Source organism: Apis cerana, linkage group LG4 (assembly GCF_029169275.1).
Source record: "Apis cerana isolate GH-2021 linkage group LG4, AcerK_1.0, whole genome shotgun sequence".
Taxonomy (NCBI): domain Eukaryota; kingdom Metazoa; phylum Arthropoda; class Insecta; order Hymenoptera; family Apidae; genus Apis; species Apis cerana.
In genome coordinates, this window is record NC_083855.1 from 8,549,641 (window position 1) to 8,576,177 (window position 26,537).

General features: G+C 33.6%; 3 protein-coding genes and 1 long non-coding RNA gene across 6 annotated transcripts; 2 read left to right on the forward strand and 2 right to left on the reverse strand.

Annotated features, from left to right (window-relative positions):
• The first annotated feature begins 809 nt into the window (after positions 1-809).
• Positions 810-11,427, forward strand: LOC107999052 (proton-coupled amino acid transporter-like protein pathetic). Of its 3 annotated transcripts, XM_062073969.1 has the most exons (9): positions 810-1,993; positions 3,793-3,953; positions 6,588-6,650; positions 6,911-7,003; positions 7,305-7,662; positions 7,763-8,038; positions 8,121-8,299; positions 8,418-8,587; positions 9,328-11,427. In XM_062073969.1, the coding sequence occupies exons 3-9, from the start codon at positions 6,595-6,597 to the stop codon at positions 9,567-9,569; spliced, it is 1,374 nt and encodes a 457-aa protein (XP_061929953.1). In that variant the 5' UTR covers positions 810-1,993; positions 3,793-3,953; positions 6,588-6,594; the 3' UTR covers positions 9,570-11,427. The 3 variants fall into 3 exon arrangements, with proteins under 3 accessions (XP_061929953.1, XP_016914186.1, XP_061929952.1); XM_017058697.3 differs by lacking the exon at positions 3,793-3,953; XM_062073968.1 differs by lacking the exons at positions 810-1,993; positions 3,793-3,953 and adding an exon at positions 4,500-6,501.
• On the reverse strand, positions 10,787-14,974 carry LOC107999038 (sensory neuron membrane protein 2-like). The gene is made up of 8 exons (XM_062073488.1): positions 14,616-14,974; positions 13,359-13,513; positions 13,070-13,232; positions 12,673-12,921; positions 12,252-12,463; positions 11,832-12,003; positions 11,523-11,765; positions 10,787-11,017 (listed from the first exon to the last, which is right to left on the reverse strand). The coding sequence occupies exons 1-8, from the start codon at positions 14,724-14,726 to the stop codon at positions 10,787-10,789; spliced, it is 1,536 nt and encodes a 511-aa protein (XP_061929472.1). The 5' UTR covers positions 14,727-14,974.
• Positions 14,975-15,317: 343 nt separating this feature from the next.
• On the forward strand, positions 15,318-25,873 carry LOC107999076 (endothelial zinc finger protein induced by tumor necrosis factor alpha). The gene is made up of 6 exons (XM_017058737.3): positions 15,318-15,703; positions 16,215-16,370; positions 21,221-21,462; positions 21,559-21,848; positions 21,934-22,213; positions 22,309-25,873. Exons 1-6 carry the CDS (start codon positions 15,563-15,565, stop codon positions 22,586-22,588), a joined length of 1,389 nt encoding a protein of 462 aa, XP_016914226.1. The 5' UTR covers positions 15,318-15,562; the 3' UTR covers positions 22,589-25,873.
• LOC133666024 (uncharacterized) lies at positions 16,105-19,853 on the reverse strand. The gene is made up of 2 exons (XR_009829539.1): positions 16,497-19,853; positions 16,105-16,392 (listed from the first exon to the last, which is right to left on the reverse strand). It is a non-coding gene; the product is annotated as an uncharacterized LOC133666024 (long non-coding RNA).
• Positions 25,874-26,537: the final 664 nt, after the last annotated feature.

Consider the following 26,537-nt stretch of genomic DNA (forward strand, 5'->3'; position numbering starts at 1 on the left):
TACGCTGCGAATATTTTTATAAATAACTATTCAAGTAAAATTATCAAATTTCAAATTATGATCCATTAAAAACTTACAATCCATTACAATTCTCAAATTTCCTTTAAAGTTACTTTCTTCGAATCTCCCCTCCCTCCCAAATCTTCCTCCTTAATTCCAAAACTGATCCTTCCACGCTCTTTTCACATTTCGCTCCTCATCGAAACCACATACGTTTTCCTCTCAACCCTCTTATTCTTGCAATCTCATCCCCTCCCCAACACGAATCCAAAATCGCTCCTCCTCCCTAAAATCCTCTCCTTCGAAAATTCAAAATTCTCTCGTCGACTCATCATGCCCAAACCTTGGAAACAATGGAGGTCGAAACGAGTGGAGTTCTCTTTCGAAGGAAAAAGAGTGCATACAGAAAGAGAGAGAGAGAGAGATGATCGACACGCGAGAGACGATCGATGGAGGGATTGTTTGGCCGTTGGTCGAAGCGAGGAGGACGGATCGAGGCGGAGGAAGACGGATGGAAGGTGAAAGGGAACGAAATGCGGATCGTATGAGATCACTCACGGAATGAATTTCACAGTAGTCCTGTGTCGATCGTCGCGATGCTTTAAGGATCGTAGCGACTCGGTGGTAGCGCGACGACGAAGACGACGACGCGTTTTCGCGAGCTACGTCCCATAGAGCTTATTAGGAGGACGGCCTCTATCTCCCCTCCCACAACTCGCGACGTCGATTCTAGCGGGACACGAGCGATCGCGCGTCTATGCACAAGCCTGCTTCCTATATATACCTGCGTTACGCCGAAAAAACCTGGCCAGTCGTGTACGAAGCCTGTCACCGTTACACGCGCGGATTTCCCTTGCTTCGCGTTCCCTCTTTGCCGTCCAAACACCGCCACTTTCCTCGGAGTACGAGATCCTTAATATCCTTGGGGGATCGATCGATTTCGACTGCAAGATTTTCCGTGCACACTTTTGAAAAGTAAAAGTAAACTTTGGGACGAGAAACTGTTTGTTTCTTCCTCCCTCGTTGAAAGTGGAACAACTTTGACTTTGGACCCGTAAAGTCCCCCAATCCGGGATTCTCCCGAGGGATTCGAAGGAATCTCCTTTGGATTGAAGGAAACTAATACTCTACGGAAGGGAAAATTTGAAAAAGTAGACGATTCGAAAGAATTAGAGAAAATTTATTGTCAATTAACAACAATTAAGAAGCGGACAAGGTTGTACGGAATCGGACCAGGTCTTTGTAGAGAGGGAGAGAGAAAAGTTGGAGACGTATATAAATTTGGAGAAGAATATATAATTTTTTCTGAAGTATTTAAGAATTTCGCTGGCAGTGACAAAAAAGTACACGAATATACGAATCAACAACGTGCTGTCGCTTCTACAAAGTTATTATAACTCGCCGTTTTGACGACACGGCACGTTTCTCGTCTCCGTTTTTTTTTTCGAAAAATTTCCATCCAATCTTCAACATTGTACGGAAGGTACTTCTCCACGCCAAGTGCTTCCTTCGCGGCGGTACGACAGACAAACCTTGTACGAATTTGAGACTGGCTCCTATCGATTATCAGCACGGTGATAAGGTAAACTCTAATTGGCCAACCGAGAGATACGATCGTGGAAACAGAAGCACTTTCGATTGCATCTGAGCCGCGAGGATTTAGTTCTGTGCCGTTGATCGATAAATCATATCGCATGACGGTAACCAAGATTTTAATAAATGAGAATAACAGAAACAGTCGAAATCGTTATCTACCGCTACATTGCCGTTGTTCATTCAGAGAGATAAAATAAGATAGACGGAGGAGATCGATATAATAAAGAATCTTTCGAGTCGAAAATCGAGAAGAAAGAGAGAGAGAGAGAGGGTGGAAGGAAGGATCTTTACCGGTTCGATGTGCTCTAGGATGTGAATTGAGAATCGTTTTTTAAGGAAAAAACAGGAAATATTTTTCATTCTGGAATTCTGATAATCAAGGATCGAAGACATACACGTGAGTACATCTATTATATATCCAATGCATCGATAGCATAAACAAACGCGTAAAAATCATTTAAAGCAATATCGAAGCGGCTGTAACTAGTTAATGGTTATAACTTACTTACGTAACAAATTGGTCTTTCAACGATTGACGAGATCGAGATTCGTTTCGCGATTGTCGAGCACGTTTTTATTGATCATTATTTCGAATTAGTACTCCTGTTTGGAAACACGACGTGTTACAACTTTAATAAGATTCGTATTGATACGTGTCGAAATTTGAATGAATTCAAGAAAGATTTTAGAATTATTAGGTTTTTTTTCAGATTTTGTGAAATCCTTCTCTTTGGATCGCTTTTTTTTTTAATATTTGTCCGTTAATATTTGAAAAGTTTTTTAGTCGCACGAAATTGGTCGAATGATTCTGCGTGTCGTGATTATAAAGGTAATGTTTGTTTGAACGCGTGATTAAAAAAAAAACTCTTAACCAGATATTCATCTTTTTCTTTTGACATATAAATTCGTGTTATATAAACATTGGAACGTAGATAGTCATAAGTTTCCCCGAATGAATTTTCGCAATTGATTTCTTACGATTCTTTGAATGCTTTTGTTTTTTTTTTCTGTTTTAATAATATTGACGATAATGCCACACTACTTTAAATTCAATGACAAAATATAAAATTTATATAAATATTGCAATACAATTGTATAATTGTGGAATTTACGTATCATAATTTTTCTTCCATTGATATTTTAATGTTTAAATAATTTTTTTCCAAGATAAAAATTAGAAGAATGAAAAAATCTTTTTCTCAATATGAATAAGATTTCTATTGATATATTTATTTCTATATCTATTTCTTATATTTCTTATCTCCAATTTGAAATATAAAATGCTCATCTCGATGAATATTTATATATTTGTTAAATATTTATTTATTAACGATAGTTTTTATTTCTTTTTATTTCGCTTTTTTTTGATCAAGTCCATTCGTCGATTCATTTGTCATAGGAAACGTTCATTATTCACTTACCTATTTTCGCGATAGAAAAAATGTAGTTTAAATAATCTTTAAACTTTATAAATATTTACGATTGTGTTTATTGCGGAAGCCTTGAGGTTAATGAGCTGTTTGTAACATTAATATTGTCATTCAATGGCTATTTTCTTAAACTGTGCATTATTCGTATTTTTTTTTTTATTTTGCGTAAAAATTATATGAACCGTGCAAAATGATTCAATGATTCCAATATTTGGTTAAAAAAAATGGAATTTATAAAACTAAGCTTGTCACTGATATATTTTAAAACGTCAAACGATTCAATATGTATAATGTAGAACTTGTTTAAAAATTAAAAAAAAAAAAAACTATATTTCATATGTAAATAATTCTTCCATTTTAGAAACATATCTTGCATTCGTTAGAATACGTTAGAATAAACGTTTATTAACTTTCTGTTTTACGACTATTTTAATGCCTAAGTACGTTAGAGTTAAATATTGAAAATCTCTAGACAGTTGTAAACGTCTCTTTTCTAAGAAAAGACGATACATTATTGTTGATTAACTTATTTGTTTACTTTAATACATTTTAGGATATTTTTAACACATTATAGTATATCGATATGTAACTCAAAAACTCTTTCTTTCAATAACTATTTATCTGAAAAGGATAGCGGGAGAAAATGAGGAGAAAAATCACAGAGGATAGAAATAATCGAGAAAACGTTTCGATTCTCGCGAAACGCGCGTGAAGTCATGGAAAAAAATTTGCATATCGATCATGGAGATACAATTTTCTTCGGTAGATTTCCTTCGAAGCACGGAGTCGCGTGCCTGCCGCGTGTACCGGAAATGGACTATCATTGCCTTGGTGCAACGTTGTGTCGGCCGAATGTTAAAACACAGGTTTATCGTGGAATGTGGTTAACAGGTGGGAACACACGGAAACTCGGCTATAATAATTGAGGTTTGCCCGATTACACACATCTACGCGCGATAACGTGCAATTTTTTTCCTTTTATTGCCATACCATTGAATTAATAAATTTCATTCCGAATTTAATTTCAATCATCGTTTGACTCGAATAAGTCCAAGTGTGATAATTGCTGTTCGAGCGTCACGAGGCAAAGTTTTTGCTTTGCAATTTTGCAATTGTGAAAGAGTCGGTAAAGAAAAAAAAGAAAAGAATGAAATACGAGGAATTTTTTCTCAGAAATACATTTGTTTCGTGTTATAAATAGTTATTTTGCTTAAATGTCGAGTAAAATAAAATTGGCATCCGAGAGTTGGATCGAGAGTAACATTATTTTTCGAAATATATCTTCTTAAATATATTAAAAAAAAAAAAAAAAGAAAAAAGAAGGAAATTTTATTTTAAACGATAAAATTGTCATTCTTTTTCATCTCCATTCATAATATTTCCTTTTCAAGCAATTATTTAAAAATTATGAAAATTACTCACAAATTATCATAAGTTATTGATATTAAATGACTGGATGATTTAAATATGTGGAAAAATATTACAAGAATGTAATAGCAAAAAAATTTTAATAAGAAATAATTCCAAGAATAAAAATAGAAATAGAATAGGATATTATGCAACATTTAACGACAAAAGGAAATCAATTCTCGCATGACCTTTCGTAAATCACGCTCGTGTGAATTTGCGCAAAGCAGCCATGACAATTCGTGCGCCCATTATCCTGAGATATCGGCATTTCCAGTCCGAGATATCTTAGATCTTACTAGATTAACCATATTCGTACCTCGACACCATGGTCCAAGCATAATTTCCGTTTAACTCTCATTGTGCTTACTCGTGACTCCTTTTCGCCTCCCCCTTATTTATACGAGAATATTTATTAGCTACACGAACCTTTCCTGCATCCCCATGTTAGAAAGTCCCACGTTTCTTGTACCATAGAAATTGTTCACGAGTCTTGTCTTGATAGATCCTTTGATCTCATGAATTTAATGAATCGCATCGTTAACGTCATTGGATAAATAAATATGGAGGAAAAAGAAATCCATTCCATCCATTGCGAAATTCATTGTCTCCAAATATTTTTCTTAAATCTTTATTGATTCAATTATTTATTATTATCTTGATAATTTTTTATAGATATTTCTACGAAATTTCGAACATAATTATACTATAATATACTATAATAATACTATAATTATTTAAATTGCACTATTTTTAATTCTTGTTAACAAACGACATGGATTTAATTATAATAATGGAAAAAAAAATGAGTAGATAGATAAAAATTACAAGAACGTATTTTTCGTTTCCCTTCTCGTCTCTCTTTTCTTAATAATCCTCGATAATAATGGACAAAGAACTGTAATTTCCCGTTTTTACTTTGTTTAATCACCAATGATAATAATCTGATTACAAATCTTGATCGAAGCAAAGATATATCGAATACTATGGAGAAGTGGTATGAAAATACGTCATTATTTTGTATCGAATAATTGCAACATGAGTACATATGAGTACATATGATTCATTTTAATTTTTTTCTCATTTTTTTTTCTTCTTTTTTTTTTGCGACAAATGTTTATAATTTGTTTCTATCGGAACAACCTAGTATATAAAAAAAAAAATTATTATTTCTTTGCGTAATAACTCTGATAACCGCTTTGTTAACCAATAAATGAAACATTGTGATAGCAAGTGTAAAATCGAACATTGTATTTGTACTTCGTTTTATCTTGTTAATTGTTGTTAATAGATTGGGTTATTCATAGGTAATACGCACTTTGAATTTTTAAAGTGAGGATAATTAGACAAAAACTGTTTAAAATATTGCGTTTCTTTTTTTTTTTCTTTTCGTTTAAGGTCATCATTAGTGCAACAATTTTTTTTTTTTTAACATAACGCTGCAAAAATTTTTCACTATAATTTTTGTGAACATAAAGTGAAATTATATTAAATTCCTTTTTTCATTCTTCTTTTTATCTTTTTTTTTTCCTCATCTATCTAGTAATCGATTTAAAGTAAATTCTTATAAATTATTGTATTAATTTTATTGATAAAATTAAGATTAATATCGGTACGGAAAATTTTCGCTGATACGAGATATGTGATCGTATGGATATTTCATATCCGTAAGCATTATGACATAAGGGCCATCTTAAGAAATACTTTTGTTTCCAAACATCGTTATCGAGATTATCGTGGACGTTGTCAATGAAATCGTCATTGTTTTTATAAGATCGATTTTATTTTACATTTGGTCACGTGGAAGACAGATGCGGCGAATTTAATCATTTTTAAGATCGTTTATTCAGATAGGCTCATGTCGAATAATTTTCAATCTCACGATAATCAATCAAATATGAAGATAAGATGATCGAGAATGAAGTTAAGAAACGGATAATTAGTTGGATTTTGGCAGAAATTGTTTTTGAAGATTTGATGAACTCGTTATTAATGAAGAGAGATAATAATTGCAAATGTTTCCACTTCAAATTGAAATAAAATGTCAAATCATTGTTATTATGTAATTGTATGTACACGATGTTAATTCTCGATGCATTTCTAATAATTTTTGATAATCGAGAAAAATATATTATATTTTATGTGATTTTTTAGATACACCATGGAGAAAAATGAAAAGGAGGAACAAGGCAATCCTATGAAAGAGTTCAATAGCAGGTATATATATTTATATAAATTATATGTTATTTGGAAATTTACTTTAATAAATATAAAATTAAAATTTCCAAATTTTCGTATTATTAGACAATAATTAGTAGAATTAATAGACAATTTCTGTTGAATTTGTTAATTAATACTAATTACAAGTTCGTAATTTTAATTTTTCTAATAGTGAATAGTAAGTAATAAGCAATATTGAGTAAAAAATATTTTTCACAACTTAATTAAAAATATATTTTATTTTTGCATGTCATCAGAACGAAAATAGCCACCATCGAAATCGAAGGATACAATGAGAAGGACGAATTATACAATCCCTTCGAAAATCGTGACAAGAAAAATTCTAATTCGTAAGTTATTTTTATTTTGCTTTTCTATTAAGATAAACAAAATATAAAAAATTAATACGTTCTATTATACAAATATCTAATTTTCACTTTTTTATCTCTTATAATAATCTATGTAAATTAAACAGTTTATTTCTTACAATAATAATCCAAGACAAATGCAATTGCAAATTTTCAATGAACAATCCCACAATATGTTTCCACCTATATTCATCACACGATCACATTGATAGATTTTCAATTTTTCTTCGAAACGAAATTAAGAGCGTAAAAAAAAAAAAGAAAAAAATCTTATCTTTTACAGAGATTTTGGTGCTCTGGCTCATCTACTAAAATCATCCCTCGGTACCGGAATCCTCGCCATGCCGAATGCGATCAAAAATGGCGGGGTGATATTCGGCGGAATAGGGACGATAATAATCGGTTTAATATGCGCGCATTGTGTCCACATATTGGTTCGCTCGTCCCATATTCTGTGCAAACGTACGAAAACACCCCAGATGACGTATGCCGAGACAGCGGAAGCTGCCTTCCTTTGCGGTCCAAAAACTGTCAGACCTTTCGCTAATTTCAGTCGAATGTTCGTAAATGCGGCATTGTGCGCGACATACATAGGCGGTGCTTGCGTATACGTGGTTTTCGTATCGACCTCGATTAAGCAGGTAAGACGTCCACGTTGGACTCCAAATTTTTTTTCTTTCTATATATACACGAATAATGTTCAATTCATCTCTGAAATTTTCTCTCTCTAATGATATTTAGCTGGTGGACTTCCACACCGGTATGACCATACCGATACGTTTATACATACTCACGCTGATACCTGCGGTGTTATTGTTGGGGCAAGTGCGAAATTTGAAATTCATGGTGCCGTTCTCTATCGTGGCCAACCTTTCCATGATGACCGGTTTCGCTTTGACTCTGTATTATATCTTCAATGATATCAAAATACCGTCGCATGTGAAGCCAATCGCCTCGATCGAACAATTGCCTTCGTTCTTCGCTACCGTATTATTTGCCATCGAGGGTATCGGTGTTGTAAGTACGATGATACAACGATATGTTTGATTGGTATTATGGGTTGTTTTTTCAATTCGAAAAAAAAAATTCACTTTTGCAGGTGATGCCTGTCGAAAACAGTATGAAGAATCCTCACCACTTCCTTGGTTGTCCAAGTGTTCTTAATATAACAATGACTATAGTGGTATCTTTGTACACTGTATTAGGCGTGTTCGGATATTTGAAGTACGTGGAAGATATCAAGGGGAGTATCACGTTAAATATACCAACAGAGGACATGTAAGTACTTTTTATTATATCATACGAATTGCGAACGAATTGTTTAAAATTGTTATATATATATATATATATATATTATATATTACATCAATATTGTTATTATTATTTGTTTTATTAGATTGGGACAAGCGGTAAAATTGCTCATCGCCCTGGCAGTTTTATTTACATACGGATTACAACTTTTCGTTCCGATGGATATCATGTGGAGAGCTGTGAAAGAGAAATGTAGTCACAAGTATCAAGGCCTGTGCCACACAGTAATGAGAATAGGCATAAGTATATTTACAAGTGAGTTACTTTCATTCTCAAATTATATAATGTGTGCCGTATCACCGAAGATACTGTACACAATATATCTCTTTCTCTTATGTGTAAAATACTTTTCACTTTAATTATTAACGGACAAGCAATAACAACACGCTTCCTAATCCCTAAAACTCGTCCCCAAAATTTATTTTCATCATAAATCATTATTTCTCGTGTATTTATTTCGAGTAACACTTTGTAACTCTAACATTCTGTATGGGTAATATACATTAGAACTGTGTATATTACCTCCTATCTCCTATGCCGACAAACGATCCACGGATAATTTGAAATCTGTCAATATAAATCGATCTTTACGTGTACCAGATACACGTGATACTTTTCTAACAAAGGAAGAGAGAAATGCGAGTCGAAATGAGAAGATGCACCCAGATCGGGTCAGTGGAATACCCATTGGCTTTGTAACCGCATGACTCACTATTAACCATGAGCATCGTTCAATGACTCGTGCTCATTTCATTGAGAATCTATCAAGTTCATATATGTGATTCACGTCGTTCGTGCTTTGACTTTTCAACGTCTGATGTCTCTTTATACCGGAAGTTATAATAAAATAATTAATTCTCTTCGATTTATCGTAAAAAATGATTTATTAACAAGATCAGACGCATTCATTCACAATCTCTGGTCTCTGATCTTTAATTTTTTTTTTGTTATTAAAATTTGTACATTTTGGAAAAATTCGCCTCTTATTATTTCAGTTTGTGTGGCATTACTCGTTCCTGAACTCGAGCCGTTCATCTCTTTGGTCGGTTCGATATTTTTCTCAATACTCGGGATCACGATTCCAGCCGTCGTTGAAACAATTTCTTGCTGGGACGGCCATCTTGGCAGAGGCAAATGGAGATTTTGGAAAAACACTACGCTTGTGATATTCTCTCTGTTGGCGTTAATATTCGGTTCCTGGATCTCTATTTCAGATATAATCAAATTATATAAATAAGTTTATTTATAATTCGCGTACGTGGAAGAAAAGACTTAACTTTCTTAAAATGTGTTAATATGTTCACTGTATACATTGTATCTTATATATCTTATTGGTAAACTCGAATTTGTTTGAAAACAATATGCATGCGATATCGATTCAAAGAATAAGATATAAATAGACTTTGCAAAATAATTATTTGATAATTTTAATTTAAAATTTTTAATTAAAGATTTTCCGCAGTGAACGTGTTAATATTGTCTAAGACTAGATTCTGTTGAATATTTGTACATTGTACTTACACTCATTGTAATATAATTTATCATGTAATGTAATCCGTATTGCCATAGAATATTTATTTTTAAGAATATTCATGTATATTGTAATTTCGTGTACATTGTGTATTTATTTCTACGTTATACTAAAGAATTTTTATAAAATACTGTAATTAACTTGATCGAAATGAGACGAATTAGAAAGTTTCGAATTGAAGAAGGACAGATGGATAGATAAATTATTATAATATCGTGATCAAGTATTTATTGTGAATATTTCAAATTAGAAATACAATCGTTCTTTCTTTTAAATTTCTAAATTGTGCAAAAATGTGTTGGATATATCTTCATTGATAAAATCGATGCTTTGTGCTTGCAAAATCTGCAAAAATTTGTATCATTCCTTTTTTTTTTTTTTAAATATTGAATTCAAGTTATTACAGATCTTTTGTTATCTAAATTTTTTATAATATGAATAAGAAATATGTACATATATTAAATATTAATAGTGAGGCTAGATTAGAGATAAAAAATTGAAAATAAATAAGAAATAAGAGATATGTACATATTCTACATTGTACATGTACATTGAATATTCTTCTCGACAAACAATATTTTTAAATCATCATTTAATTATTTAATTTAATATTATTTTCCAAATTATTTTTAACGTTTTAAATAATTCAATGGATACGAAATATTGTCAAAACCCTCTTGAACAATAAGACTGATGTTATTAACAAAATTTTATAAATGATAAGCTATAATCTACCTGTAAATAATTTTCATGCAACAAAATAAAAAAATTTAACAGTAACGAAATTTTGCGAACAAAAATTTTTACAAATTTCACAAATTATTGCGCAAGAGGGCGCAGATATACCATAATCTTTCATTCACTATTTGCGTCTATTATTCATTATTAATTAGCGAACATTGAAATCATTGAAATCACGCGATTTATGTAGATCTCCATGCATTGTTCGACTGCGAATTCGATGATATTAATAATGAATCTGCGATTGAAATTGTTGATTGTCGTTTGCGTTTTTTACAATTGCAGTAAAGCATAGTCACGATGGTCATGTGAATTCCAATCATCAAAGGAATTACATCTATGAATTTGATGAGTTTTGCAAGACGGAGTAATTGAAACGTTAATATTATAACGGATAAGTCTGGCGTGTTTCCCTGTAAAAGATATTTGTTAATCATCTTAGTTTGTTTGTCGATATTCGAAAAAGATTGTGATCATATTATAGCGTTTGTTTTTATGTAACGCGATTTAACAAAAGATCGTACTCATATTTGAACTCTCTCGCACGATAATTTGTCAATCCTAATTTTTTATAATTTATTATTTTCTATATTTACTTTACATATTTCGTTACCAAATGTTGTTACGTATGAAAATTTGTTGTTGATGAAATATTTACGAATTTTTGAAATTATCGATAATATAAGATTAATCGCGCAAGAGAGTTCTAATTAATCGATATTTGATCATTTTGTTAAAATTTTGCAAAATTTTGCGACGACAAAAGATCAAAGTTTTTTTTTTTTTAAAAAAGAATAAAGTACTTGAATTAAATTAATTAAAATAGTGTTATAAAATTGATTGTCATTAATCATATAAATATCCTTCTCATATCTTATGTTAATGTTGAAGTATGATAATTTTCGAAAAGATTCTTACGTTCGCGCACCACAAAAGAGGAAAATATCCCTCGCTGATATTTGAAAGCAAATCGACTGGTTGTCTTTCCAATTTCAAATTTAATTGTATTTTCTTTTGTCCAGAAAGAGGTGTCCCAGTGTATGGTTCTATAACGATAAATGTCTCGTGCTCATCTTCATTCGGATTTAAGCCACGTGCATACATCAAGAGTTGCGGATCACCGTGTAAAAAATGAGGTTCTGACATGATTATCGGTATTTTCTGCAACATATTAAATTTTAGAACGTATACAACAAACATCTTTTCATTTTCGAAACGTAGCATTACCAGACAATCTGTGACATCGATTAAACCCTGCGGCAAACAATTTGGTACTTTGTTTTTTTCCAAACAATAACACTGCGATGTGTTCAGGAACCAGGTTCTTTCTTTCATGACATATCGGTATCCGATTAAACCGTATATCGAAACTTTCTTATCATAATCCGTTTCTATACTTCTGTATATTTTGATAACATACAATATAATTAAAATAGTAATTAAAATATCATAATTATTGCGTAAATAATTATTAATAAAATGAAATAGATGCAAAATGAAAGACGTAACTGAATATCTTAATTATATTTTGCAATTAATATTCAAGAATGCATCATCAATCAATCGTAATAGTCCATTTTGATAACGGATGATTGTTTTAAAGATTTTTTGATAATAATATTTTGCAATTAATTATTATCTACCTACCTGCATAAATCTGATACAAATGTTAAAACTGAAGGCAATGGATTTACTAATGGTGCCCAAGTAATTGAATCAGATCCTCTTACTGTATTACATTTCTCAGTTCTCCATATTGTTTGCACTCTTCTCCCATTATAAGATGATATATTACCTAATTCAGTTATATTATTAACACCTCTATTAACAGAAAATCGTCCTCGAATAGTACCATTAATCTATCAAATGGAAAAATAAAGTATTAATTATACATCTATTTATTTTGAATGGATAAGGTTGAAATATATATAAATTGTAACGAATTTCGTATTTCTTTACGTTATTAATTACATTTATTATAATAATTGGAAAATATTTAATATTTATTATCATTGAGGAATGATGAAGAAATGTATTAATTTTATGAAAAATAGAAATACGATTTTACTCTTTGAAAGACACTAAGATAATAAACGCCGTCCTTTTCGCCTTCTTTTAATACAGGTGATCGAAGTGTCTTCAATGTTTTGCATATCATATTCAATTCAGGGAATTTTCTTTCATTACATGTAAGTTTAACTCCATCAAAAAGTATTTCCTTAGGATTAGCTTTTAAAAAAATACTCTTTTGATTTGGAAATAATTTTGGTATATTATTACCAAATTTTTCCATATAAGTTGGAGGTAAAGTGTTTAACTACAAAAAAAAAGTAATAATAATTAAAATTGTATATTTTATTTAAAAATTAGTATTTAAAAAATTAAAATGAAAAAAATAAAAAAGTGTTTTAAATAGTAAAAGAAAGAATTTTTATACATTTCTTAACTTATTTAATTATACTTGCCATCGATATAGTTCCAATGTATGCAGGATTTAATATAGTAACTGTATCACGTTTAGATATATTCAAACTTGCATATTTGTCAAACCTGAACGTTGATTTTACATCATAGATAATTTCGTCCAATTCTTCATTCACATCCACTATTTGTTTTTCGAATACTTCTCTAAATGTATAAAATATATTCATAAACATATATTTTAAAAAAAATTTATAAATTTATACATTTGATTAATGACAAGAGATATATTTAAAAAATGATAAAAAAATATCATTCAATTTTCTTGTTTACTTGTAAGTGAATGGACCATATTCAACCAGATTTGGGTTATCTCCTTGCATCACTTCATCAGGATTCGTAACATTAAATAAGTAACATTTAAAGATTAAAGATACTGGTAATATCCACTCGTTGTACATGTCTTTACCTTTAACGAGTGGTAAATTCTAAAAATCATTATTCTATATGAATTAATTAATTAGGAATTCTATAAGAATTTAAAGTTACAAATTATTTTGTAATTTTATCATTCTAAATATATTTTAGAATGTATACATGTTTATTTATAATTATAACAATAGATATATTTTATTTAATTTTGCAAGTAAAAAAATAGATGTATATTTGTCTAATGAAAAAATAATAAAAGATTTCGAAATAGGAATACATTATTTCGAAATTATGAATATTTATTTTATAATTATCAAATTTTTATTATAATAAAAAATAATTATTATCATTCATCATTATATATTTTAATAAAATTTTTAATATTGTAAAATTTCTTCAATTTTCAACGTGTTACAGGAAAATAATTTTATTTGTATGATTCAATTCAATAATTTTCTAATATCTTTTTTTATTAATGAATGATTATTATTATTTTATTTGAATTTATATTCTGATTACGTATATTTATATTTTTTTTATTTATTTGAATAATATTATTCGTTTTTTTATAATAATAAAAGATATAATATTCGTAATTATTAATTATGCATTTAAATATATTTTTTTTTCATTTTTGTTTTGTTGCGAAACTCATTAATTTTATCATGATTCTAATTGTATTCATATATTCGAATATATCATGTAAATTTGTTATGATTACATATATTATTTATACATTATATAAAATCTCTGAAATCAGTATTCATATCATTGTCATATCATTTTTTATTTCCGATCAATATTTTATCTCTAAAAAATTTTCATATTATTTTTATAATTATATGCAAATATGTTTTAAGATAATTAATTATATGAATTAATTTGAATAATAATATTAATGATATAAAAATCGAAATTTTCATATTAAAATGTAATTTTATTCTATAAAATATTATCATTATTTAATTTATATAATACAATGAAATAGTGATAAATTTGAATATTAATATAATCACAAATTCCTCAATTTAATCAAAGTAAAATTGATAGATGATAAAAGCAATATTGATAAATTAGTTTTCAAAATAAAGATTGAAATTCAATAATATTAATATTATGAATATAATATATTTAAATCGAATTAACAATATATTTTACCTTAAATATATTATTTTTAATGCTGAATAATCCCTCTGAGAACATATTTGTTATAAACACATATATACCAAAAATAAGACAAATAATTGCACACACTTGATAGGACCACATTGTTTATCCTAATTTTTTCTTTATAATATATAATATATTAAGTTTAATTAAAATAAATTGTATTTGTACTATTACTTAAATTTTGTCTAATATTTAGTTTCTTGCATGAACTCATTCAGTAAAATGTTATAAAGAAATATTTATTGCGATAATTTTTTACTGATTCTGACTTTTATTATAAATAAATAATGAGCAATGCAATTATGTACTTGTTACGATTATCTTTATGTCATCTTTAAAATCAAATCTCTAAAATCAATATTCTTAGGTCTCTAAAATCAATATTATAACAATCTTTTATCATTGTTATATTATGTTATTTTTATAGTTGTTTTAAATAATAATTTGAATAAAAATACTTATCAAAATAATTTAATTATTCATTTTGCATATTAATGAAAAAGTAAATAAATATTGAACAATGACTAATTTTATTTCAGAAACTTTAATTTAAAAAAAAAAGAAAAAGATTAAAATAAATAATATTTTTAAAAAATAAATGTTTCTAACTGTTTTACCATCATGTACAACCCTTCATTAGTACTTCCTCCACCCACCAGATGGTTCAATGTCGAACAATGTGGAGTCAGGCATCCTGCACGCTGGACAACAGTGAAACGGAGAGAAAGAAATGGTGGCGTTATCTTAATTTTGTTAAAAATTTGTAGTTTTTCAACGTTTAGGAATATTTGAACGATTTTTATTCATTTGTACATTAACGAATCGTAGTTTCTGTGTCATATTTACAATAATCTTCGCTGGGTCGAAGAAGTGTGGAAATAAATCTCACAGATAGCATAACCTAACAATTTTGTGTTCAATCGTGAATCGTAAGAATGGCAATGAACGAAGATTTCAATTTTGCTGAATTGTGCAGATTATGTTCGCTGAAGAGTAATCATCAGCTTCAAATCTTCGATAAAGAAGGCGAACAAAGACAATTGCTATTTAAAATACGTTCCTGCATTCCTGCTGTGGTAAGTCGTTTATCTCGTTGCATTTGAAAAATTTTACGATATTTACAATCATTTGTTATTAAATTTATCATTTCTCGATCTTATAAATTTACAAGCTTTTTTAAAAATGTACACATAAAAAATATTAAAATTAAATTATTAAAGGTAATTTAAAAAAAACTTCTACGACACGTTTTAATTGTGAAAGTTTCAAGTGAAAGTTTATATTGTATTCAAAAATTGGAGTATAAAATAAAAATATGTGTAAAGTGAAAATGTAAGTCATTTTTTAATTTTATAATTCTATTTATATGAAAAATAATATTTCGAAAACTTGGAACAATTTTCCATAAGAAAAAAATATTAACACAATGAGTCAAAAAAATAAAAAAAATTTATTTTCAATTATATATTTATAACGATTTTTAAATAAATTTTATGTTTATTTTATTACATAATTATATTATTTCTATATTATTTATTTCCAAAATTGCACATATTTTTTATAATAAAATATTTACATCTATTACAGATAACGAAAGAGGATGCTTTGCCCAAAAATATTTGCCAGAGATGCGTGTACAAACTGGATATGTTTTACGAGTTTCGGGTGAGCTGTATGACAACGGACACAGTGTTAAAAAATTATGCGGATAGTTTGAAACATCTCGCTGCATCGGTAAGCCAGGTAAGTCTAAATATTTTGTTATCTAATTTAAAACAAAAAAGGAAAAAAGATTAAAAAATTTATTTTACCAATAGTTTCATAAATATTTAATAATTATAATATAGGAATATAATACATTATATTTACTTTGATCTTGATATCCTTGATACGAGATATAATTTCTATATATTTCTCTATTGATATGAATGAAAACGTTATGTTTAAAAGCACGAAGACTGGTTAAAAGTATATTTATAACGTTACCGCTAAATATAGCAACAAACGAGCTACTCGTTGGAATACTTGTTTACGGTGCACCGGTTTATTTTCTCTTAATTGATTTCACGAGACACATCAGACGCGTTTAAGATCTTTGCGAGCACGTGGTTTACGACTGGGAGCAAGTGCCTTACAAATGGAGGAGACAGCGCGCTTAATAAAGGTAGATTAAAGGTCTGACATAAAGCTCGCGGTATCTTGCAGTGGCAACAAGAGAGAGAGAAAGATAGATATATAAAGAAAGAGGGACCGAGTATTTTTTCCAGGATGGCATAGGAAAATTTATAGTCGTGCAAGCCGGACACGAATAACCAAGAGGAATCAGGCTATATCCCCGTAAGTCGGGGGATCGCACGTATTCTAGGAAGTACCGGGGACTCTTTACAAGCTCGTAAACTCGCGCGGCAATTTCCGACATGACGCGTTAAAGTGACTTTATGCGTCGAATGCGTGGCCAACACGAGTTCCACATTTCGAGCGGTGTAAAAAGCCCTTTACGCGACACGCGCTCGCGTTCTGTACCATCTCTCTGTACGTTGTCTCTGTCCGTTCTACCTTCTTCGTGCCGATTTTGTCTGTATTGCTCGATAAGCGGGCAAATGCGCGCGCGAGACCGCAGAAAAAGAGGGTGTGAGAGGGCCATGCGAAACTGTGCAACCGTGGCCGAAGGAAGGAGAGGGAACGTGGGGCGTTGCTGATCGGTAGCTCGAGGTCCTTGATTCTCTCTCTGTCTCTCCTTCGCACCCCTTGCTTGGCCAACGAAGCATGATCCCAATAATTCCACCCTCACACACGCGACTCCTCGTGCAGAATAGTGAATGTTGGAGGGGATAATATACAGACACGGATGAACAGATAGGGCAAAAGAGAGACAGATCACGCGACCAGTCGGGATAGAGAGGGTTTGTAAAAGGCACGCATGTATATATATGTGTGTATGTACGTGTGTATGTGTGCAACCGTCGCGGCGCTATTGATCGACGCTCCACGGCTAGGCTGCGTCGCGCACAGAAAGCGAAAGTCAGTTCTCCTTTTCTTCGACGTCTCGCCTAGTTCCCTCTTTCTCTCTTCCTTTCGTTTGTGGCTTCAACGTCGCCGTTCCCTTCTCTCCTTTTCCCATCGTCTTTTCTACTCTTTTCATCCTTCTTTCACCTACTTCTCTCTGTCTCTATTCCCCTACGCGTCTCGTCGCTCCCCAATCCAAAGATCGTTCGATCCCCTCTCTTGCTAAGTTGGCCCGTTGGATCTCCTTGTCCCGGGCACAGGTGCAACGAGGAGCAGGCCTGTGCACCTCTGAAAACCTGTTTCGAGGTCTGGAATACCCCATCGTAAACGATCGACGAAGTCTCGTTACCCGGTTGATCGTTGATGCGGTCAACCGAGGAGAGCTAGGGAGCAAAGAAAGCAGAGGAAGCGAACGGTACTTGTACTGTTGGGTGGTTGGGCACTATTTCGTATCGCGTTTAGTTTCGCCTAATCGCGCGTATATACTATCGAACGATACGTCTCTCTTTCGTCTTCTGTTCTGCCTGTTTTTATTTGCCTCTCTCTCTTCCAGTCGCTCGCTCAGTCAATGTCAGTGTCAAGGTCAGCGGGCCGACGCACTGCAGAGCGCCGCCGCCGACGCCGTCGTCGACTGCTGGTACGCTACTCTCTTCCGTCATTGTGTGTATCCGGCAAGCGAGTGACTCGGTAGTCTGAGTATACGACACAAGGTATACACGAAGGTCTCTCTTCGCGCGCATACTTGCCTCTCTAGGGCGTCCCTGCCTTTTTCTCTCTCTCTCTCTCTCCTTTTTCCCTTCCTTCTCTCTCTCTCTCTCTCTCTCTCTCTCTCTCGCTCACTCTCCCAATATTCCCTTTCTTTTTCTCTCCGTTTCTCTCCCTCTCGCGTTCTCGTCGTCGCGCCGGCCACGATGCATTCCGCGGGGATCTCCACTCGATATCGTTGCACCGCGCCGTCTCGTCCGCATATCGCTTCTCCCGTGCCTATTCTTCTTTCCCTTCTACTGGTTCAGTATCGCTCAGTGCTTGTTCCCGCACCTAGACGCGCCAATTTCGCCTGCTCACCGGGACGCGCTTAGTCTCGCCCGTTTACACCAAGTTCGCGCATACTTGACTCTACATCCGAGTGTCGTTCCATTTCCCTGCCTCTTCCTCCTCGCCTCGTTTCCGTCCAATCGGTACACTCTGTGTGGTCTTTCTCTCCACGGTACGTCGCCACGGTGCATTCCGCGGGGACCTCCACTCGATATCGTTACGCCGCGCTGCATCCGTGTGTCACTGGCTATCTCGTCTCTCTCTCTCTCTTTCTCTTTCTCTCCTCTCCAACATTTTTTTTCTCTCTCTCAAGCCGTCTTCGTTTCTCTCGTTCCCTCCGACCACAGCTCGTTCTTTCTTCGGCCGGCTGGTCGCTGCTCTCTTTCCTTCTTCTTACCCTCTCTGTTCTCCTTCCCTCGCCGTATCTCCCTCTCTCTCGCTAGAGGGCTACCCCCTCTGCTTCGACCAGACGTTTTTTCGTCTCTTTGTCCTTGCATCCTCCCGCGCCGGGAATCGGCGGCTAGCTCCACGGGACACACTCCGGTTGCCCCGTAAAACGCGAGATTCTTTCGTGGCGTCGCGAAAAGAAGGAACGCGCGTGGTTGCCGGTATTCTCGTCGTCGTGCTCGTCATCGTTGTTACGTTTAAATTCGTTATCGCACTCCGGCCTGGTGTGCTCCGCTCTCGAAACCGCCTCTCGCGATACCCGTGACGAGCCTCGTGGCCGTTTCATTTTTTTTTCTTTTTTCTTTTTTTTTTCTTTTTTCTTCTTCACCCAGTTCGGATACTCCCAGTAAGTAGAACGAACGGCACGGCTACGCGTGTGATGGACACTGATGGTGATGTGCCGTTGAGTTGCTCGCCTTGTGACGTTGTCAGTGATATCGTTGCTCGAGGACATCCGACCCAGTGAGTCGATCCCTGGCGGTTTTCCTCAGCCTCTGCAGGGGAACAAAGTGTGTAGGTACGTGAGCTCTGAGATCGGCCTGATAGCGTTTGCTCGTCTTTTGTGGGAACCTTCGTCCCTGCCTCCTCCCTGTAAGCTTATTTCTTTCTCCGTCTCCCTTTTTCTCTCGCTCTTTTCTTTCTTTCTCTCCTCTCGTCTCTTCCCGGTTGTTCTACCCTCACTCTCTCGTTCCCTGTCTCTCTCGTTTCGGTCATCGTTCTTTCACGGAGAGGACCTTGACGGAGCAGGCTATGCGAACAGATCTTTTCGGTTCTTTCGAAAGTCCCTGTCTTTTATGCATTCGATGTCGTCTCCGCTGGAGATACAGGCTTCTGTGATGCTTCGCGACGATACAACGATCCTCTCTAATGTTCGTGACCCGAACATACCTTCGTATCTCGAACGAACGTCACGTGGACGAAATTTAGAATTTTCGACAGTTTTCTCTTCAGCTTAATATATATTTTTATTTTTCCTTTGATCACGGCTCGAGAGTTTCTCGATATCGATGATATTTTTGAGATTTTCGCGTTATGTATGAGTAAATTTCGGAGCTTAGTTACGTAGAATTCAAAAAATCGTTTTTACAAGACATTTTATTGATTTTTTTAAGTATAGATTCGAATATTTCAGAAAAACTTTGTTTCAGAAATATTTTTATATTTATTGCATTATAGAATATTTTATCTTACTTCGAATGATGTGAATTATTTTAAATATCTACGGATCCATAAATACAAAATACGTGACTTTAATTTTTCGATCAATTTGAGGAATTCAACTTTAGATAGTTGTCAACATAATAAAAAAATGTCTTCATAGAATTCTCATTTTTCCTACTTGCTTCGAACGAAGCGTTAATTATTCTCTGTGCTGGATCATAAGGAATCGAATAAGTTCTATTTAGCCGAAGAATTGTTTGAAACTCAGTTTCTGGTAAATATCGATTATCGTTAATAGATATTTGGCACCGAGTGCGCCTTCGTGCACGCTCAGCTCAGCTCTGTTTCCGTGATTAATCGTTTTCCCATATCGGGTTCGGGGTTGCTACGCTTTTGTGCTCGAATTGATAGAAACGTCGCAAAATGCTTTGTTCCTACAGACTTTCCTCAATTTTGCAATCGCATCAATGTATTGAGTCAATGATCGTATTTTGCAATATATATAAATTTCGAATACGACTAATTATTATCCCAAACATTAAACATCGTTTCTTTCCACGACGTCGATTGCTTAATTTTTCAACGTTTAACGAACGAATTTATTAACCACAATCTTATTTTTTTTTTTTTTACGCTTCAACGTAATCTCGTATTTAATAATTTTTTAAAAACGTGCAACGAGTTAATTAATACGTGTAATCTGGTATTTTTGCACAATTTCTTATATCTTTGGAAGCGTGATCCACATATTGCACAATTACATTGATAAATTGCGATAGCAACAATTCCCAGAAGTACAAGTTTTATATTTTACAGTAATTACAAATACAAATCTTTATGTGCATAAATATAACAGTTCTCCTTTTCAACCGGTTTCGATATCCAACTCTATTATTCGTATCTTAACGTGGAACTTGTAACGTAAGAAGACGAACGATTAACAGGGCACGGACAAGGACAAGATGTCTAATGGTAGCCAGCAGCAACAGCGATCCGCTTATGTGGAAGCGCACGCAGTGGCTCATGCCGCGGTGCAGCAACACATGGCACAACAAGCTGCACAAGCAAGACTCGCTGGACCCGGCCCACCTGCGACACCTCAAACACCTAATCCGACTTTTACTTTACCTGACGATGGCCTAGGCTATGACGATGGTGTACGCGTTCTTCGCTCCATTGGAACATGGTAAGTGAACTTTCACCCGTCAAATTTTCAAAAACAATATGTTATTTTACGCATTGATGAAAATTAAAACGTGATATATCGCCACATTGAAAATAGGTCCCCAGATTATTCGGCAGCGATGCGCCCTGGTGGCGTGATGCCCCCGTTTCCTGGTGCAATGGATCAGCAGTTTGGGAGCAGGGCTCCCACGGTAAATCAGCCGTTGAGAACTACGAACAATGTAACTTCTCGTCCGGGATTTGCGTCAAAGGCTACCAATACGGGTGAACCGGCGACAAAGGCGTTCGCATGCACCGTTTGCGGCAAAGGTCTCGCCCGTAAGGACAAACTCGTCATTCATATGCGTATTCATACCGGGGAAAAGCCATATTCCTGCGAAGTTTGCGGTAAGTATGCCTTAAACTGTTGCTTCAGTACGATGATGTATTTGCTTGCGTTTAACTAATGGTAATGGCCGTTTCTTGCTTCCAGGCAAAGCATTTGCTCGTAGAGATAAACTAGTTATTCACATGAACAAGTTGAGACACAGACCGGGAGTGGCGCCACTTTCTACGCCCTCAGCGCCTAATTCGGATCAGCAGCAACAGCAGCAGCAGCAGCAGCAAGCTCAACAGCAGCAAGCACAACAATCACAGCAGCAACAATCTCGGCAAGATACTATACATAAATTGAAAGAGGAGCCGGTTAGTTGGGCGTGTGAATTGTGCGGTCGAGCATTAGCTACGAGAGAGGAATGGATGCAGCATGCACGGTAATTTTTATATATGTATATATGTATTTACGTCAACGAATTATAAATATTCGTTGAAAAGTTGATCAAAATGATTAAATATTTTTTTTTTACAGTTCTCATTTAGAAGCATCGGCCCCACCACAACACGCAGCGCCATATTTTCCAGGATCCGCAGCTCCTCCGCAGCCATACGCGTCTGAAAGGCATTTTTGTCTTATGTGCCGTACCGATTTCACAGACAAGGCTGAATTTATGTTCCACGTTCGTTCCCATTTCGAACCTCATGCGCAGCAAACGCCGTCTCAGCATTCAAGTGGTAAACAAGGAGGTGATCCAGCAACAGCCGAATTGATCGCGCGTGGACTGGTCGATCCTTCGGGATTATGCAGCTAGAATTATCCCTCCTATTATTATGCGCCATCGATTCGTGTCTTACCATAGTACAAGTTCTTTACTCCATTTTGACCAGAACTTTTGCATAGGATGTCATGCGTATTGTGATTGTAATGAATATATACTGATTTATTAGCAGAGATACACAGTAGTATAGTTGTGTATAAATATTAATACAGATCTTTGTATTATAGATACACACGGTTTATTGCTTGTTTCATGTTGCAAAGAAGAATAAATATAACATTTAAAAATTGTTGAATAAATCTTTCGGAATCTAATCTCAATCTAATTCGTTCGTTCGATGGTTGATCACGAGTCAATGAAACATGAAGTGCATTACTTTCAAGAAAATACGAAGAATAATATTTTTCATGTTGCGTGACATATCACAGTGAAAGATTTCGATTAACCATAGAAATACTACTGTGTATCCCAAAAATATTATATATAATGAATTGAAACATACGTTATTCGTCAGATATTTAAGTATTGACGTGATACTGATTTATATGGTAAGAGATTCCACTATTGCGCCAATATTTAAATGTATTACTTAATAGTATACGTTCCTACATAGCTAGCTTCCCGCTATCTTTAGCCATTAGCAGTATCCGCTATCTGTACAGGTTTGTTCTCAATGCTATCGTATTTTTTTTTCTTTTTTTTTTTTTTTTACAATCCATAACGATTTTTTTTTTTATATACGAGGAGATTTTATTGTTTTGAAATCATTGTTTTTAAAATTTTATTATCTCGATACTTTTTAAATGTTATATATATATTACATTTTTTTAATTACGTGTTTAATTGGTTTTATTATTTCATTAGAAAATTCATTTTTATATAAATAGAAGTAAGAATATCTTATTTTTTAAGAAGAAATTAAGGATATCTTTTTTTATCTTAAAAATCATTTATTTGATGATTATTTTATAGTGGTTACGTATACAGCGTATGAATGTTAAGATTATATTCCAATTATGTGATTAATTTTTTTTTTTTTTTTTTTTTAAGTAAAACTCAATGATCTTCCAAAGGCGATGTATTATTAGCCGTATTATCGATTTATAATACCAAACGTGTAGTTTTTACTGTGGTGTAGCGTAAGTGTTGACAATATTACCGAACACAATTATCCCCAGATGTTTATAATTCTTATAATCTACACTAGACCAAGCAGATTTTAATTCTTTCTTACAATTTTTTTTCTTACTATATATGTTTAAAAAATCTTGTTTATTATTGTACGATTATCCTTGGTACCTGAAGTATGATTATGTACTTAATCAGGGAAGGGTAAGATTCAGTTTACATTGCATATACAGAAAACTTCCATCTTATCACAATTAACGAGAAAAGGAAATGTGCGTAAAAAAAACTCGAGTGTTTATACATATACATATATATATCTTATAATTTAAATCAAAAATTGTTTTCGCTCATGTAAGCGTTCCGTCGGTTTTTAATTATATTTTTTCAACCGACTACAACCTCGTGCAAAATTCCGTTTTATTCGATATCGATTCGACTATTCCGTCAGAGACTTTGCATTGTGAACAAACTGTCTCTTCCAATAACTTCATAGGGTACGCTTTCACAGCGCTTTCTTCCTGTCGTCTTTAGAATAGAACATTATATTAGTCAGCGCGAGAAATATAGTGTTTGCGAGAACTGCCGTGCCTCCTGCCTCACGTACGACTTCCAACTTCCAACTTCTTTTCGATCCAAATTAATTCCAGGACAAAGGTGCCTAAAATGGTATACTTCGGAAAAGAAAAGAAAAGAAAAGAAAAGAAAAGAAAAAAAAAGAAAAAGAAAAGAGAGAAAAAAAACAAAAAAACAAAAAAAGAAGAAAAAAGCTAAGCCTAACCATTAGGTATATATTTTGTATAATTCTAACTAGTGCAATATAGCGTTAATCGACAATAGTTGCGATTGTTACTGAAGAACGAAGATGGAAGAAGAGGGGAAAAAAAAAAAAAAAAGAAAAAGAAAGGGAAAAGACAAAAGAGAGGAGGTATTGCGAGCAACCTTGGAAGAAAAACGTTTGTACACTGGTGCAACATAAATATGCATATAAATGATAATTGTTTATAACGGCTTAATTAATTGTGAAGAAAAAAAATGGAGGAGAAAAAAAAAGATGCCGGCCTTTTGTCTAATACAGTTAACAGAGAGCTTTTTTTTTAATTATAACGTAGTTTGTACTTATGTAGAATAGTTGAGATGGACGAGCAAAGAAAGTTTGTCGCTTGCCAACAACAAAGTACGAAAGCGCTGATTATTATTCGTCGTCGAATCGAAAATTTTTTGATAAATTCGACGATTTTCACTTTTTTTTTTTTTTGGACGCACGTGATCACGCGAGTTAACGATCCAGCCAAATGCGTTGAAAATACACAGTTTTACAGACACGAAGCAATCATGAGAATTGATTTTGATCTTCACGAATAAAGATTATCTTCAGAAATTATTAGCACTCGTGGATGTTCGAAGAAATTATGCCTGCCATTTGCACGCCGTCGATGTGAATGTAAATTTTTTAGAGAGAGATTGCAGTAATATGTCTATTGAGGGTGTATCGCGCGATCTTGCGCTACCCTCTGAATCATTTTTCTTGTCTCTGAGAGGGGAGAGGGAGGGGGGAAGGGGGGAAGAGAATTTTCAAGTTTCGCGGAACGAGAACGAGTTTGCGAAATGTTAAAGAATGAACGATTTGTAATCGTATTACTTTGTAACGATCGAGAGTGGAATACTATATTTAAAATAGACGTATAGTGCCTTTTCTCTGGGACTTATCTGGGATTTCGCTCTGATTATTTGAAATTTGAACGTGTTAGGAGGCACATTGGCATAAGAATTTCTAAATAACGATAAGTTAAGTTGATAGAATAGATAAGACGAGAGTTGTTCTTTTCTTCTTCTTCTTCTTCTTCTTCTTCTTCTTCTCGTTCCTTTACGTTTCTCCTCTTCTTTTTTTCCTTTTCATTTCTTCTTTTTTTATTTCCACTTTCATTATCATTATCATTATTATTATTATTATTATTATTATTATTATTATTATTATTATTATTATTATTATTATTATTATTATTATTTCTTTTCGTTGCGAGGAGTGAATGTTTAATGCCACTGCCTCTAATAGCAGCTGTTTTTTAGACTACTTTTATACTGTTGATGTGACGCGCAGCTAATCAGAGTCAGTATATTACTGCCATAATCATGAAACGAAATGTATAACCAATATACCTTTATAAATAAAACACGACTGAAAAAGTAAAATGCCTCATTTTACTTTCAATTTGTTGTGTCTCTTGTCTCTCAATGTCGCATCTACATTTCGATCATTTATCATTCAGTTATACCTTCAATATATTTTTGTGGTACAAATATTTTTATGACGGATAAAATACTGGTCGATCGAGAAACGAGGCATCGATCGAAACGCATAGACGATCAATTTATCTATATATGGAAAAATACGCGTTACACAAATACAGGGACCACAAACACACATCTTCCATGAGATCTCGCGACGCTTTAACATTAAACAACAGAACGAAAGAGAGAGAGAGAGAGAGAGGGAAAAAAGAAAAGAAAAGAGAAAAAAACGACGAAAAGCAAGACGGATGCAGGGCACACGAAGTGGCTCGACAAATATGTAGCCGGTCCATGGCTGCGTCAAGCACGAGCTGCACCCGTTTCCCCATAAATTAAACCCGTGATCGACTTTCTTAAACGACAACGACGTGACGCGGTATGCGTTTCTTTCGGCCCACAGCTAAGGTTATCGAGTTCCTGCTTCGATACGGCCGGTTTACCTTGCCGCACCCGTGCTGTAAACGTTGGACATCCAGCCCAACTGCTTGCATTTCTACCTTAACAATACCGAGTAGGTATTATTCGCGAGCCGAGATAATGGAGATAATCGCCCCCTTTGTCGAAT

Excerpts from the sequence above, each read along its gene's own strand:
- LOC107999052 (XM_062073969.1), top strand. The coding sequence starts at position 6,595 with ATGGAGAAAAATGAAAAGGAGGAACAAGGCAATCCTATGAAAGAGTTC. Across the intron at positions 7,663-7,762 it reads TATCGACCTCGATTAAGCAG|CTGGTGGACTTCCACACCGG; the intron begins GTAAGACGTCCA and ends AATGATATTTAG. Across the intron at positions 8,588-9,327 it reads AGGCATAAGTATATTTACAA|TTTGTGTGGCATTACTCGTT; the intron begins GTGAGTTACTTT and ends TTATTATTTCAG.
- LOC107999038 (XM_062073488.1), bottom strand. The coding sequence starts at position 14,726 with ATGTGGTCCTATCAAGTGTGTGCAATTATTTGTCTTATTTTTGGTATA. Across the intron at positions 13,514-14,615 it reads TTAAAAATAATATATTTAAG|AATTTACCACTCGTTAAAGG; the intron begins GTAAAATATATT and ends AATGATTTTTAG. Across the intron at positions 12,922-13,069 it reads ACATTGGAACTATATCGATG|TTAAACACTTTACCTCCAAC; the intron begins GCAAGTATAATT and ends TTTTTTTTGTAG.
- LOC107999076 (XM_017058737.3), top strand. The coding sequence starts at position 15,563 with ATGGCAATGAACGAAGATTTCAATTTTGCTGAATTGTGCAGATTATGT. Across the intron at positions 21,849-21,933 it reads ATATTCCTGCGAAGTTTGCG|GCAAAGCATTTGCTCGTAGA; the intron begins GTAAGTATGCCT and ends TCTTGCTTCCAG. Across the intron at positions 22,214-22,308 it reads GAATGGATGCAGCATGCACG|TTCTCATTTAGAAGCATCGG; the intron begins GTAATTTTTATA and ends TTTTTTTTACAG.